The 15651-nt window shown below is 42.4% G+C and overlaps 1 protein-coding gene across 2 annotated transcripts; it reads left to right on the top strand.

Annotated features, from left to right (window-relative positions):
- Window positions 1–790: 790 nt before the first annotated feature.
- LOC123180754 (probable ubiquitin-conjugating enzyme E2 25) lies at window positions 791–8415 on the top strand. Of its 2 annotated transcripts, XM_044592890.1 has the most exons (7): window positions 791–984; window positions 1072–1177; window positions 5306–5716; window positions 5792–5855; window positions 6226–6365; window positions 6449–6760; window positions 7809–8415. In XM_044592890.1, exons 1-7 carry the CDS (start codon window positions 806–808, stop codon window positions 8160–8162), a joined length of 1566 nt encoding a protein of 521 aa, XP_044448825.1. In that variant the 5' UTR covers window positions 791–805; the 3' UTR covers window positions 8163–8415. The 2 variants fall into 2 exon arrangements, with proteins under 2 accessions (XP_044448825.1, XP_044448823.1); XM_044592888.1 differs by having other exon boundaries at window positions 791–1177.
- The last annotated feature ends 7236 nt before the right edge of the window (window positions 8416–15651 follow it).

The raw sequence follows: 15651 nt of genomic DNA, 5'->3' as shown, positions 1-15651 counted from the left end.
TCGTCTCTTTTGCTGTGAACATGTCCATATTTTGCCGAGGGAGCAGCACCCTGGGGTCCATCAGGGGCATGGGATGCCCTGCCATTTTAAACTTATGCCTAGTAGATTATGATCTGCCTGTTCTTTGCTTGTTCTTGCTGTTTTTGTGTTGCTGATGATCATAGTGTGTTGTGTGCTGTCAAATGGGTGGTAACTCCACCACATTTGAAAGAGATGAGCAGATTAAGTACTTGCACACAACCAAACAACTGTGCTTTGCATCTGCTCACACCTAAAGCGCAAACACAGGCAACCAAACAATTTGCAGCCATCTGAGCCTTGATGCAATGCAGGCAACCAATCAACATGCAGATATTGGTTTTTTGCGTGCATATGATCAAACCATGCCCCCCAAAACGATGCAACCCCCCCGCCCCCCCCCCCCCCCCCCCCCCCCCCCCCCCCCCCCCCCCAACCAAGCGCACCGGCAGAGCCACACACAATCCCACAGATCCTCACCGCGCAGAGCATCCGCGAATGCCCAAAAAGCGCACGCAGAGTTAGCAGTCGGTAGACCCATCCACATACCACTCTCTCACTGACATCGGGCCCGAACCCGGACCCCGGCCTTGACTAGCCCGCGCGTGGGTCGCTTTCTCGGTGGACGTACCCCGCCTCCCAGGCACGGCAGTCGTCGTCGCCGCACGAAAACAAAAATAAAAAAGAAGAGGCCCGCGTCACGCGTGGGCCACCGTCGTGTGACCTCACTGCCGGGTGGTCCCGCAAGGAGCTCGCGTCATCCACGGTCGGTAGCGGCACACGACTAATGTTCCTCTGCGTCCGCCCCCTGTGCACCGCTACGCGCACAACGCCCTCGCCCTCGCCCGCGCACACCTCCTCGGCTGGCCCCTCCCCCACTCGGCCCCTACCCGCTCCTGGTCGCCCGCCGCTCGCCGCTCGCCGCTTGCCGCGCCATCCATTGGACTTCGCCATGGACGCCTCTGAGTGCGCCGCCCCTCCGCCATCTTCGAAGAATCAGCCGTCGATTGTATTTCAGGGCGATTTTTTGATGGGCTCCTTGATCTGTCGCAGGTACCCGCACATGCAAGGGGGCGCGTCGTCTTCGTCGTCGTCCTGCCGCGCCGCCGACGCCGCCGCCTGGGACGCCGTGCAGCAACAGAAACGCCAGCGCTGCCAGGTACTACTCGTCGCGCGACCTTGCCGTGTGCGCAAATTCCGGCCGTAACCTCCCTTCTTCTGGTTTGCTGCCCGAGCGGTTTCCGTGCGATCCGATGTTGCGGCCGTTGCCTTGTTGTAAGGCGTCGATGCGGAGCGTGGCACGAGGGTTTTGGCCTACCTGGGTCTTGATTTTTTTTAATAATTAAATAATCCGTTTTTTCGTGGGGTTTAGGTTTGTGGATTTGGGGATTTGAGGCGTGATTTTGATTTCGAGGTGGAAAGTATCTTAATACCAAAAGGGTAGTAGGGTTCGCGGGGACAATTTTGTCTTTAGGTTTCTGGAGATTCATTGTGGTAGAATTGGGGTTTTCTGGGCACTTGACTCAAACATTGTACGGGTTTACAGTAATGTGTTTATTGACCGGATTTTGTTTATTTGTCTGTGTGCCTTTAGAGATTAGAAAGAAATGTCTGGTGTTCCTTTATAGTTTCGTTGTGTTTGTAGAATTGAAGTCTGTGCTTGTATATGTTGTTTGCCGAAGTTTTGATCTTCTTGTGGATAGAAGGACGAGTACATTAATATACACGGAAGCTGCAAGGAATACATTCTAGCATATTGAATCGATGGTGTCTCTAGGATGTCGACATATTGCTGATGTACTTAAGCTTCAAACAGTTGTTTGATTATGGAGGCGTCTGCGTGCCGAATCTAGCTACCCGAGCATCTCACTCATATTTTATAACCTTATTAATTGTATATTTGTTGGTTCTTCACCTGGGCAAAGTTGGCTACAACATATCCATGACTGTATCAGCATGATAGCCTGATAGGTGTCTCTTAAATTCGTTATGCATGAATTTTGATGCTCTAGCGTTAAAGCTGGTAGGTGTTCCGAGTAGTTTTACATGTGAATTGTTAGTAGAGCATGCAGGAGTGTGAGCTATAGAGCTATGATTTTTTTTGGGACAGTGATCTAGCAACGCAAGACACCTGTGGCAGGCCACAAGGTCTCATGTTGAACATGAGGACAATTCCCCTTGGGATATTCGAGTACCATTGTGGAAATGAGAAGGTTTTGGAGTATCATGGTTTCAATAGCACTTTCTAGATTTATGTATTAATTATTTCTGAATATATTTTCCCATGTTCAAACTTCAGGCCTCTCTGATTCACAGGATTTGCAAAATGCGGAAATAGAAAAAACGTAGGAATAGAGTGGCATGCCATTGTAAGGGTGTTTGATTGTGCACAGGAAAAATGTAAGATTATTTCAAGGAGGTTGGAGTGGATGGAAAATTTCCTATGAACTCTAGTGCAAATAATCTAAAAAAAATCCTATGGTTTCCAATCGTATGAATCAAACAACCCATGGAGGAAAAAATTCTAAGGATCAGAATCCTCCAAAATTCCTTTGAGAATCCTTTGAATCAAAGAAGCCCTTCTTTGCCTGTTAAGTTAATACTATAGATCTGCTCGACATTTCTTAGTTTGATGTGGATCTGGGCATTGCATGTATTCTGTTAGCTGTTTGTGTGTCACGGAGAGAAATTAAATAGTTGTGATGATCTTGAGCTTTTGTACTTGTTTATTTATTGGTTGAAGAAGTGACTTTTTATACCCTCTCTTACAGGGGCATTACCTGTTTTGTGGACAAAACAGTAACTTAAAAATTGTCAATTTAACTTTAGGTCATATATTTGCTAAGTCAATTTCATACGGTTGTCAGTCCACAATAGACATGGGCACCGTGGAGACAAGACAGGACCCCCCCCCATTCCACTAACCCTCTAACCCTAGTTTAAAAAACCGAGAGGAACTGGTGGTTCAACAGGAAAAAAAAATGGAGCCTGCTCTGCTCTGGTTTAGTGAGAAGGCAGTCCTGCAACTGACCCGGCCAGAATCAGTTGAACTGTGATTTTCCAACAAACATATGACTGGTCCAGCTGGCCTGCAGTGCAAGGATTATGAGTTGAACGACTAGTCTAGTAGTCTCAGTCGGGTTGTCGACTAGGTTCTTCGTGTAGACTAGCTCGTGAGTCAAGGGCTGGAGCGACTAGTCGTGGACTAGTTGGCATGTTTGAGTCGATCGACTCAATTTTGGAGCTTGTTCTGCTCCTCCCCTGGATCCGCCCCCCTGCTGTTGTGCTCCTCACCTGCTGTGCTCCCTTGTATCCGCCCCTCTTCTGCTGTGCTCCTCGTGGATCCGCCCCTCTTCTGCTGTTGTACCAACTATTTTCTCCCTTCTCTCCATCCCTTCTTCTTGGGTTTGATTTCTCCCCTGCCTTCTTGGTTGGTGGAGAAGCGAAGACTCTGGCCATGGGATATTATAGTTGACACAGCCCCAGGTTCTTCACCCACTTCCCATGCATTCAATTTTTATTGTATACTGTACTGTACTATATAGTACTCTCGCCGTCCGGAATTACTTATTGGATGTATCTAGACATATTTTAGTTCTAGATACATCCATTTTTATCCATTTCTGCGACAAGTAATTTCGCACGAGGGAGTATATACTAGAGAGAATTCCTTATTTGGCCCTTCCTTAAAATTTGATTCCCTTTTTGGCCCTAGTAAAAAATTTCTTCCTGTTTTGACACTCAAACTTCATTTTGTTCCCTCTATGACATTTCCGTCAGTTTTGACAACTAACACCGTTAAACGCAACGTGAAAAGTCCATTTTACCCCTAATGTATTTTGTGACCAAAATTATGAACTGGAAGTCAAAAGCAATGGCGACGTGGCAATGCGTCAGTGCCTTGAATGTGCGTGCATGTGTGTATTTATACATGAGCCATGCATGACTAGTAACGCTACAAGTTAAAACAAGATTAGTACATGGATAATGGGAAGATGTACACGGGTGGAGGAAATTCTCCCAAGCTAAGTACATGTGAGAAGAGAAGAATAGTTGTGGAGTTTTTCCTCTGGCTCATGTCGGTCTGACTCAGCAGTAGTAGAAGTACGAATTAATCATGAAGTAGCTAGCTATGTGGCCTGATATTTATGGGATGTACATGCATGTGCTGGCAACACTCTAGAAATACTTGGGACATTCAAATGGCTACGTGGAGACTATGCATGCTGGCCAGGTTTGTTTGGCCTTTGCACTAGCGAGAGGGGCAGCAACTAGAGGGTCTCGGGGCGTGACATCCGGCGCCGCGACTTGGGCCTGCACAGCGCCGCCTCGACCGTCCATCATTATTTGCCGCGCCTCCCTCCATGCCTCGTGCCGCAACTAGATTTTTCTGTTTTTTCCGACATGGTAAAGCAGGGGTAGATAAGACATTTCAAGTCACATTTGACGGTGTTAACAGCAAAAAGTGACAGAAGTGTCATAGAAGGAATAAAATGAATTTATGATGTCAAAAAGGGAAAAATGAAATTTCTAGGGCCAAATAGGGAACCAGATTTTAACAAAGGGCCAAATAAGGAATTCTCTCTATATACTACTCCCTCCGTCCCATAATTTAAGACGTTTTTGCAAGCTGTTAGCTTGCAAAAACGTCTTATATTATGGGACGGAGGGAGTACATACTACTCCCTCCGTTCCTAAATATAAGTCTTTTTAGAGATTCCAATATGGGCTACATACTGATGTATATAGACGTATTTTAGAGTGTAGATTCACCCATTTTGCTCTGTATGTAGTCCATATTGGAATCTCTAAAAAGACTTATATTTAGGAACGGAGGGAGCATGTATTAGTAGCTGGGTGCTGTAAGTTGGGTGCTACAGTACCATGTCGACTAGTCCAGCAGTATTCTAGATTAGTCATGATTGGTCTATGAGTGTCAACCTCGGCTTGACTCGTAATTCTTGCTTTAGTGTCACTGTGCTGGAAAAATATATTTGTGTGGGGCTGGGATTGGGCCTAGTATCTCAAGGCTCCTCGGTGAAGCGACGGACTATTCTAGCCACCTGGACTAAGGTTGTTTGGTGACATAGGATGGAAAGATAACTTATCCATACCTGATTTATGTACCATCACACTAATAATACCACAAGCAAACGTCTAATGCTGGCAGCGAAGAGCAAATGATCATGATATGTGACTTAAATTTACAACTACTGGTGGACTCAAGTTCGTATTTATTGTGGAAAAGTTTTGTGTTTGCTTATAACTACATTGGCATATTTTACAGGGATCATCATCCGGTGATAAAGTTGGATCCTGTACAGAAAATAACTCCTTCAAAGCATCTGAAGCCGAGCTACAGAATTTTGACTCTGGTGAAATTGAGGAAGAAGATTATTATATAGATGATGAAGATGAAGGCTGCTACGATGATGACAATGAAGGATCTGACTATGAATTTGATGAAAGTGATTTCAATCAGCAGCTTGCTGATAAATTTGACGACTTAGATCTGCCTCCTGGTGTGGAGGCTTCTGTACCATGGTTGCAGAAAGCTGCAACTGATGATGGCCCTGGCAATTTTAAGTCAATGTCAGAAATAGAGGATGAAATTGGTAAGAAATACAAGTTCTTCAAACAGTTTGACACCGTTGAGGATTTCTCTGATCATCATTATGCTAATAAACCTGTTGGAAAGGTAAAATCATATGCATATTGCTTTATTTTGTACCTTCTTTTCGACTCGATACTTTGTTCTTTAACTTCACTCCAGACAGGGAAAGAGTGGACAAAAAGAATTCAGCATGACTGGAAACTTCTGGAGAACGATTTACCAGGTCAGCTATTTCCAAGAAAGAAAGTATAAATATGTGCTTAAAATGCTCCCCGCAAGTGATATACATAAATTTTGAAGCACATTGAGGATCTGATTTGACCCACCCACTTCAACATTACTCAGTTTTGCTTCGAATTTTGTGCAAATTTAGTTCTTCTGAGGGCATATGTTCTCCTGTCGAAGAAAGCTCTACCGTTAATGTTTTTTAATGTGTTTTAATTTTTTTCATCTTATTATTTACTTTCACCTACAATTTTTTTTACAAAGTCTGCAGATCACTGCTGACTCTCCTGGGTTAAAATTGCTAAAGCTTAGACATGTGCATTGTTGTACTATTTACATGAATTATTGTTCTTCTGACTTCTGTGCAGCGTCCATATACGTCCGTGTCTCGGAGAATCGAATGGACCTTCTCAGGGCTGTGATGATTGGGCCTCAGGGAACACCCTACCATGATGGCCTTTTCTTCTTTGATGCTCAATTTCCTGCTAGTTATCCTGCAAGTCCTCCAGTAAGTATATCGACATTTTGGTAACTTCGTATGTAATGTATTTCCATATGTTGATTGAAATAACCGTTCTGGTGCTTTTGCAGATTGTATACTATCATTCTGGAGGACTTAGGCTTAATCCAAATTTGTATGCTTGTGGAAAAGTCTGCCTTAGCCTCCTAGGCACGTGGGAAGGTCATGGTTGTGAGAAGTGGAACTCAGCTCACTCAACCATGTTACAAGTGCTAATCTCCATTCAAGCTCTCGTATTGAATGAGAAGCCATACTTCAATGAGCCAGGATATGAAACATATGCCAACAATGCTAGTGGGCAGAGGACTGCCTTGGAGTATAATGACACAACATTTCAATACTCATGTAGGACAATGTTGTACTCGCTTCGTAGGGCTCCACAGGTAACATACTGCTAATTATCAAGCTCTCGCAGTTCCCGACATGGGTGCACAAGTACTCACTGTTCCGAAGATTAGTCCAAAATATAACTTGCTGAATGTGGATGTATGTGATGCTATTTTGTTAGAAGGGGAGATAGACAACAGAAGCAACATCAAACTATTGAAACCATCCGATTTTTTGTCCTTGGGTGGTCTCACAAATGGTCCGTTTGTTAATGTGGATACCACATGTCCACCATGTCACAGCCAGGGCCAAACAATCTAAAATAAGCTCCACCATTTGTATAAATATATCTTTCACAAGAAATGCTAGAAATGGAAGAGAAAAATTGGTAGAAACATATAAGTAAACAGAAATTGGTGACATGGCAGTGATGTGGTGCACATGTGGCATGCATGTCACCAAAAGCTACTTAACTACTTGTGAAACTACTCTAGGGTGATTTGTTTTACTATTTGAATAGTTTGTGAGCCAGACTGTTTTTGAGTTTACTGTTAAAAAGTTAACTTGCGCCAGAGTTCAGAGTTGAATGGTGGACTTCTTTCTAGAAGAGAACATCATCAATTTGTGGGAACCTTGAACATTTGAACCATGTTAGAGTGACACGGGATTACTCTTGTGGCCTAGAAGGGTAGAAGACCCTCCACTTGGACATTAGCTTGGACTCTGTTTTTGTGTTATCCTGAAACCACGCAAAGTATGAAGGATGTCAATTTTAGGGTTGCTAAGTGGACCAATGCAAGAATTCAGGGTTGAAAATATTTTGTTTTCTCCCTCTTTTTGATATGGCAGTTCTTTTTGGTGGCAAAGACAGCCATAACAGTAAAATCTTGCTAGAGTCAGTAAAGGTTGCTAGATTCCATATCTAGTTTGCCCAGTGTACCACAGCACAACAACCACAAATTTGGCACTTAATTTGGTTGTAGTATGGAAGTTGTTATTATCTTCAGTAGGGTGCGGTGCACTGAGATGCTTTTAGGTTACATATCTCACACACCAGAAAATCAAATTAACCTTTATCGTTGGCTGTTGCTTTGCTTGTTTCAGCACTTTGAAGATCTCGTTGCCGGCCACTTCCGTGAGCGCGGCCGTGCCATTCTGGCTGCATGCAAATATTACATGGAGGGTAACAAAGTTGGGTCCATGGTTCCTGACGAGGATGATGAGGACAAGGAACTGGAAAGCGCAAATGCAGAAGGATCCAGCTCCAGCAGTGCAGTGAAGCCAAAGAATAATCAGGTAGATTTGCGTGCAGGCGCAGGTGTAGTTCGCCCTGCATCCTTCAAGACCAACATGGAGGTTCTGTTTGAAGAGCTCCTGATGGAGTTCAATGTGAAGGGTGCTGACACCAAGAAGTTCTGTGCCGAGAAGTTGAAGAAGAGCCAGCCTGCTGCTGCTTGAAGGATCCGGCTGCAGCACCAGATATCTGTGGTGGTTCCATAATGGGAGTAAAATCCATAAAATGATGGTTTCATTTCTTGCCTAACTATAGGAATGCTATGTAGATAGCTCTTTTTTTGCGCCCTTTGCCGTACTGGTCCTGTGGACTCGGAACTGGAAAAAAAGTGGTGGTTTTAGATGCTAACTGAAGTGTCCACCCCCTTAGCTTTGGAATATAGCACTAAAAAAAGAGATTTGGAATATCGTTTGCTTATGAGTTACTCCCTCCGTCCAAAAATACTTGTCATCAAAATGGATAAAAAGAGATGTATTTAGAACTAAAATATGTCTAGATATATCCCCTTTTATCCATTTTGATGACAAGTATTTTCGGACGAAGGGAGTACTAGTACACGAGGCTACATGTGCATTATGTCGCGATTTAGTTGTTCATGAGATCCTCCCAATGTTTTATCCTAGATGCCAATGTAGGAATCAAGAGGGCATGTCAATACATTCTGAAAGGATAGAACATTGGTTCATGTTAGTCAATAGCAGTTGGCAGGTGGCAAGTTGATTAGTGCTACTAATCAAGTAATGCTGCTGCGCGTGAAAAAAGCTAACATTTTTCGAAGATACTGGATCTACATTTCAAAGATAGGAATAGACCCTGTTTAATGATTAATCTCTACTCGTAGGATCATTGAGCAACCGATAAACCAATTAATCATCTGATTAATTGATTAACTTGCCGATTAGCCTATTAATCTTCTACTCCCGATAAACCAATTAATTGTTTGATTAATTAATTAATTTGCCGATTAGCCTATTAATCTTCTATTTGCTAGCCAACTGGGTATGAGCTAATGACTAATTTAACAATAACTTGCCAATTAACCTATTAATCTCCTAAACGCTGTCCAACCGATTAGTCATCAGTTAATGATTTCCTCAACAATGAGAATAGAAAAGTCTACTTATGGATAATATTAGTTCAAGCTATTACTTGTCCTTTTTGTTTATTAGTGTGCAGATTAAATTACATCTGGATCCCGCAAGCCTGAAGCGCAATCAGGGTGTTTGTTGAAATGCCCGAGAATACAAATAGTCATGAGTATATGGCAAGAAACTATCACATACAAATAGTCATGAGTATATGGCAAGAAACTATCACATTACACGCTATGGCTACAACAAACTACCATTTTTCTTAATCTATACCTACTAATAAAAGAAAAATAGGGTATTCTTAGCCTGTTTTGCTATTTTATAGCAAACCCCCTAATGTTTCTAATATTAAACTCGCAGTACATATCAAATATTGTTTTAAATACTCATATCTTCTAAACCGTAACTTCAAATTTGACATGTTATAGATGGAATTTGATTAAAAAATATGTAGAATTTGAATATGATGTTATTTTACCTGTTAACTTTTTTTAAAATATGTAGAATCTAAGTCTGATGTTATTTTACCTATTAACAATTAAAAAAATATACTATTTAGGCTGCAATGTTAATCAACAATGCATTATCTGTCTTCTTTTCATACCGGTACTGATTCAGATTGGGATTAACACCTCAAGAAAATCAGGATTGAACATGACATTGAAGATAAATTTGCTAGAGATACCCAATAAATAAGGACATGCATGACAAGAAATAAAAGGACCCAATAAAGATGGGATGCCTGCTATAAAAGAAATAAAAGAGAAAGTGCAGAGGAGATCCGATGAAGATGATATGTTGAGCTATTCTCCTGTATATAAGAAGAAAAAAGAGAGGATATGCATGAGAAAAAGTAAAAAGGAGGCATGCATGACAAAAAATAAAATAAAAGACACGTTTGATAAGATATAAATAGTGATAAAACAGGGACCAATACCTATGACATGTATGGCAAGAAATAGTGATGAAATAGGGGCGCAAGTACCTGCGTCCACAGGAGACCATACAAAAATGTTCTTTTCCAGACCAAAAAAATCTCCTTTTATGATTAAAAAATCATCTATATTTTTAACAACTCTTCATGTATTTAAGAAATATGCATGTGAAAAAAGCGTTACCTAAGTTGGCGATTCTTAAACCGAAAACTGCCATTGGTGCACACATGTCTCCGTAGTGTGCTAATGTGTCATCATTTGTTTTTGTCGTTTTCTTTACTCGCACGTAACAACAGCCCATTCCGAACATGACATGAATAAATGCATGATCACTTGCCCGTTTCTTTGTAAGGATTAAATCTACATGCAAGCCGTGTTGAAACAGAACACCTGTAGAATCTTAAATTGCGTTAGTTAAGACCATCTTTGTTTGGGCCGTAGCTACAATTCTCATATTATAGACGATTTTTTGTAAATTATTCTCACGTTGAAACGCACGGGACCTTTTTTCTAGTCTTTCAAAAAACTATCACAAAATTGGTTAGCTGTTCCAAAAAAACCCAATCGCCGAACAGTTAAAAATTAAGCTGGGTTATGACAGGTAGGGCTCACCTGTCAGGTTTTGGTCGGCTCCTGGATGACGGCGCGCATGGTGACAGCCATTAGGCCACAGCCGTTCCGACCGGGCCAGGTCAACCCGAGCCGTCTCCTCTGTCTCCCCCGCTCACCCTCACTCCGCCTCCTCTCTCCTCCCTCGACCTAGGCGATGGCGTTGGCAGCGGCGAAACCGGTCGTCATCGTCGGCGACTCTACGGGGTGACCTGGCACGGGGGGCGATGGTGGAGACTATTCCGAGGTGGATAACTGGCTTAGCAGTGGCAGCTTCACCACGGAGCCGCCACCGCCGCCGCAGCCTACACCTCCGGCAGTGCCACCGTCGGCGAGGGGACAACCTACAACGGCTGCACAACCTACGCCCTCTGCACGGGAGAATCAAGAGTTGTCCCTTTAGTACGGAGCGACCAAGGCTCTTGCTGGCACCGTCGCCGCGTATCCGCTAACTCCAACCGCTAGGCCTCGACATTTGGAGGGGCTGAGTAAGTTTTCTCTCTTCATCTACTCGTTGACCAAACCCTAGTTTAATTTAGTACTGCCAGGTTAGTAGACAGTCCATGAAACCTTTTGTTAGGAGCAAACCCTAGTTTAAGCAGTAGTGATTCAGATTAGTATATGTATTTAGTTGGATGCATTAGTGATTCAGATTAGTACATGGATTTTGTACTGAGTGTGCATGAGTGGTTCAGCCTAGCACCGAATTTAAAAACGTAGTTGAACTTGTATTGAATTATGTTCAATATGGATGTAGTCACAGATTTAGTACTCAATTTTCTAGCTAGTAGGCTAAATAGGGATGCAATTATGGATGCAGTATAGTTGTGGTAGTACATAATTTTCTTGCAGTTAGGTTTCTGAATTTTGTACAAGTTACAAAAAGTTGTGAAGTAACACATTCTGTAATACAGGCTAGATGATGACATTTGGGAGGTGAGGCTGGATTTCCAGGGCAGAGATAACATGGAAAGAAGCTTCTCTATTTCAGACATCACTTTTCTCAATCTGATTGCACTTACCGAGATTGAAGGCTATAGGTTAGATGACTAGATGTATTGGGTAAAGGAAGTAGGAATTGGACAAGATGGCTTATGTCTTCTAGATAGTCAAGATGAAATGATTGACCACTCTGATTCACAGTTCTGAATATCATAATGGCCAAGGCTAATGAAGATAGAGATGTTGAAATTAATAAGGGCCAGAATGCTTATGAAGAATAAATTCGAATAGGCAGCCTAGTGGGTGGCCCTTGTTTTGTGTTAAGTCTGTCACAAGATGGTGTTGTTCACCCTCTTAAAGTTAATCTGAACACATAGCAAATTTGCAACTTGAACAATACAGAAGCTCGTGGTGAAGATGGGGATGCGGCTGAAGAAGATGAGGCCGGTGGTGAGGATGGAGATGCTTGTGGAGAAGATGATGAGATGGACAAATCATCTTCAGATTTTGAGATTGACATGGGTGATTATAGAGGATTAAAGATGTCTTACAAAGCTTGGAAGAGACGTGAAGAAAATGTTGTCAACGAAGAAGAAACTTATGTTACACAAGAGAGGCCAGAGTTTGAAGGGGATAGTGATGTTTCAAAGTTTTGGTAGGAGGAGAAAGGGGATGATAGTGGAAAGGAAACAGTGGTGGCACAAGCCAGGCCAGAGAAACTTAAGCCTGTAAGAAGAGGATCACTTAACCGAGGGCCTACTTCCAGAGCTCACAGTCAGCCAGAGATTCCCAAGTTTAAAGATTTTTTACCTGAACCTGATGAATTTTGCTTCCCCGGTGATGTTGGCATTTCTGATTCATATGGAGAGATACTTGTACTACCTTATGGAAGGAAGACAAGATTGAAGAAGAAGGAGAAGGAGAGGAAATGGTATGACCCACTACTATCTGATGCACATGAGCAGTTGTGCAAGGACCTTTGCTTCACCAATGTTTATGAGTTTAGGAAGGCACTGAGAAATTACCATGTGAGGACATTGAGAAACTTTCAGTACCATATGAATGAACCAACAAGGATTATTGTTTGGTACCCAGACAAAAATAATGGTTGTGATTTTTTCATGACTGCCTCCAAAGTAGCCCATGAAGATACATTCACAACCAAGAAGTGTCACTTGGATCACACTTGTGGAGCTAGTGGAGAGAGTACCAAGATGACTGCACAATGGGTTGCTGAAGCTGTGGAGGACACAGTTACATCTAATGTGAAGGCTGATGTACAAACAATTCTCAAACATACAAAGAAGAAGTTTGGGGTTCATGTTCCTAGGAGTTTGGCCTATAGGGCAAGGCTCGTGGCTGTTAATGTTGTGCAAGGTGATCACAAAGACCAGTATCTCGGGTTGAGGGAGTACCTACAATGTGTGGTTGACACAAACCCTGGAAGCAGGTGCATATTGACTACTTTTGAGGATCCTTTGAACCCAACACCTACACCAAGGTTCAAGTACATGTTCTACTGCCTCCAGGCTTCCAAGGATGGATTTCTAATGTTGTAGGCCTTTCATAGGTAAATATCAGTTAACTCCTCTTTGAAATGTAACTAGTGCACATAGTTATTTCATTGGATGCTAAATATCACTGTTTATGCAGGACTTGATGGTTGCTTCATCAAATTATCCACTGGTCAACAGATATTGGTAGCAACAGGGAGAGATGGGAACAACAACATATTCCCAATTGCTTTTGGGGTGGTTGACAAGGAGGATTATGATAGCTGGAACCGGTTTCTTAACCACCTTAGAGTGTGCATTGGCACTAGTATTAAATTTGGGAACTACACCATCATGTCTGACAGACAGAAGGTATTTACCGAGCTCTATAATAAAAAACCTTTAGTCATGATGCATTAGTTTTTTCCTTATTTAGTGCTTATGAAAACAACAAGGTCTTCTTAAGGCAGCTAATGAAGTATTTCCTCAGTCTGCACAAAGATATTGTCTTAGACAAATCTATGCCAACTTTCAGTTAGCTGGCTTTAGAGGGAAAGAACTAAAAAAAATATGTAGATAAGGCTAGCTATTCCTTCACTGAACATGGTCATAAAGCTGGAATGGCTAGTTTGAAAGCAGCATGTGAACCAGCTTACTTCTTGTTGAATGGCATCCCTAAGGAGTATTGGGCTAGATATGCAATCAGGGCCGTCTCCAGAAATTCGGGGCCCCGGTGCGAAAAGCAAAATGGGGCCCTAACATTTTTAAAAACATATAATAACTCAAGCATAATCACCTGACTATATAATTTAAATTTACATTATTTCTTAATGTTTAGAAAATTCTCAAGTGTCAATGCAAAATACTAAAACCAATAAACTTAACTCATGCTCTACTGAAAAGTGTCTTCCGTCTTCTTCTACTTTATGTTTCTTCTTACGCTTTAAGGCACCAGAATCATACTTTCTTTTATAACTAGAATGCATGATTGTTTCTGTTTATCAACCAAACAAAATAATATCAATGCATTTAAGCTGATGAACTCACATAAAATATAGGCTTGTAATTTATATAGATAGTTAGAATCAGATAGAACCTTGATTTTTGACTTGGACGACAGGACAAGCAACTATTGAAAATCTTGAATCTGTGACAACTTTTGAAATTCAACAACTAGACAAAAAATCATTCCAAAACTTATAAGTAAAATCTTAACACAACTTTACAGTTTGTATAAAAATTAGAGAAAAGAGGACCGCGTACGGCACCGATTACTGTTGGCAGTTGGCCTTCTGTTCGGTGGCACCGCAGCAGCGTCGGACGGTGCGATGACGTCCAATGGTCGCAAGTCTCGTGCAGTTCCACTTCCACCCATCGCCTGGCTGCAAAGCAATCGTCACCGAGCCATCGATTCGGTCGTCCCGAAAAGATAGATCGCACAGCCGCAGAAGAACATATGTACACGTAGTCTGGAAAGCAAAGAGATTAGGGAATTTGGAATGGCAGAAGTCACGGAATTACACGTACTGCGTGGATCTCTAGGATGGATAGCGCGTACGGCTCGAGGCCTTGACCGGACCAGGCCTAGGAAGGCCGAAATGAGTGTTTTCAGCCCTCAGGCGACACACAGAGGCAACGTATGGCCCAAAACTGATTTTATTTTTCAGACTATTCATACACGTATATGGCCTTAATCGGGGCCCCCTAGATTGTGGTGGCCCTGTGCAAGTGCATAGCTCGCACAGGCCCTTGGACGGCCCTGTATGCAATGGATCATGTATGCAAGACTGACTTGGTTGTCAACAACCTTAGTGAGGTTTTCAACAAGATGATCCTGTATGTTAGGTCCAAGCCAATTAAGACCATGTTTGAAGGGTTGAGGACCAAGCTAATCATTAAGTACCAGGGCATAAGAGAGAAAACAAAGAATTGTAGGTGGGAAATAACCCACATTACATGGAGAAACTTGAAGAGAGCAAGAAATGGGCTAAATATTGTGAAGCAGACATGGCTGGTCCCAACATATGGCAAGTAACTAGTGGAGAGAACACTTACCATGTGAAGAAAGATGAAGGGAGTTGTTCTTGCAAGGTGGGACATGACTGGATCACCTTTCCATCATGCAATTGCTGCTATGCACAAGATCGAAGTTCATCCTGAAGGATTATGTGCATCCATTCTTTAAGAAGGAAATGTACAAGGTAGCTTACCAGCACATCATGTACCCTATTCCTGGTCCTGAATTCTGGCCAAACACAAACACACCAGATATTGAGCCACCGGTATTTAAGGAGAAGAAAGGGAAAAAGCAGACAACTAGGAGAAAGGGTCAATTTGAAGTGCCAGCTCCTAAGGATACATCAAGGATGGGCACAATAACCTGCAGTAACTGCAACAAGCAAGGTCACAGGTGGACACTATGTGGAGACCCTCTTAAGACTAAGTTGCAGACAAGGAAAAACATGAACTAGGTAACTAATACGTCTCCAACGTATCTATTTTGATTGTTCCTTAATAGCTAATATGCAATAAGAACGATGACATGATGTAGACAAGATCTATTCATGTAGGAATAGACCCCAT

The sequence above is a fragment of the Triticum aestivum genome, chromosome 1D, assembly GCF_018294505.1.
Source record: "Triticum aestivum cultivar Chinese Spring chromosome 1D, IWGSC CS RefSeq v2.1, whole genome shotgun sequence".
NCBI classification, from domain to species: domain Eukaryota; kingdom Viridiplantae; phylum Streptophyta; class Magnoliopsida; order Poales; family Poaceae; genus Triticum; species Triticum aestivum.
Note: the sequence above shows the minus strand (reverse complement) of the source record. Positions and strands in the feature narration are given on the sequence as shown.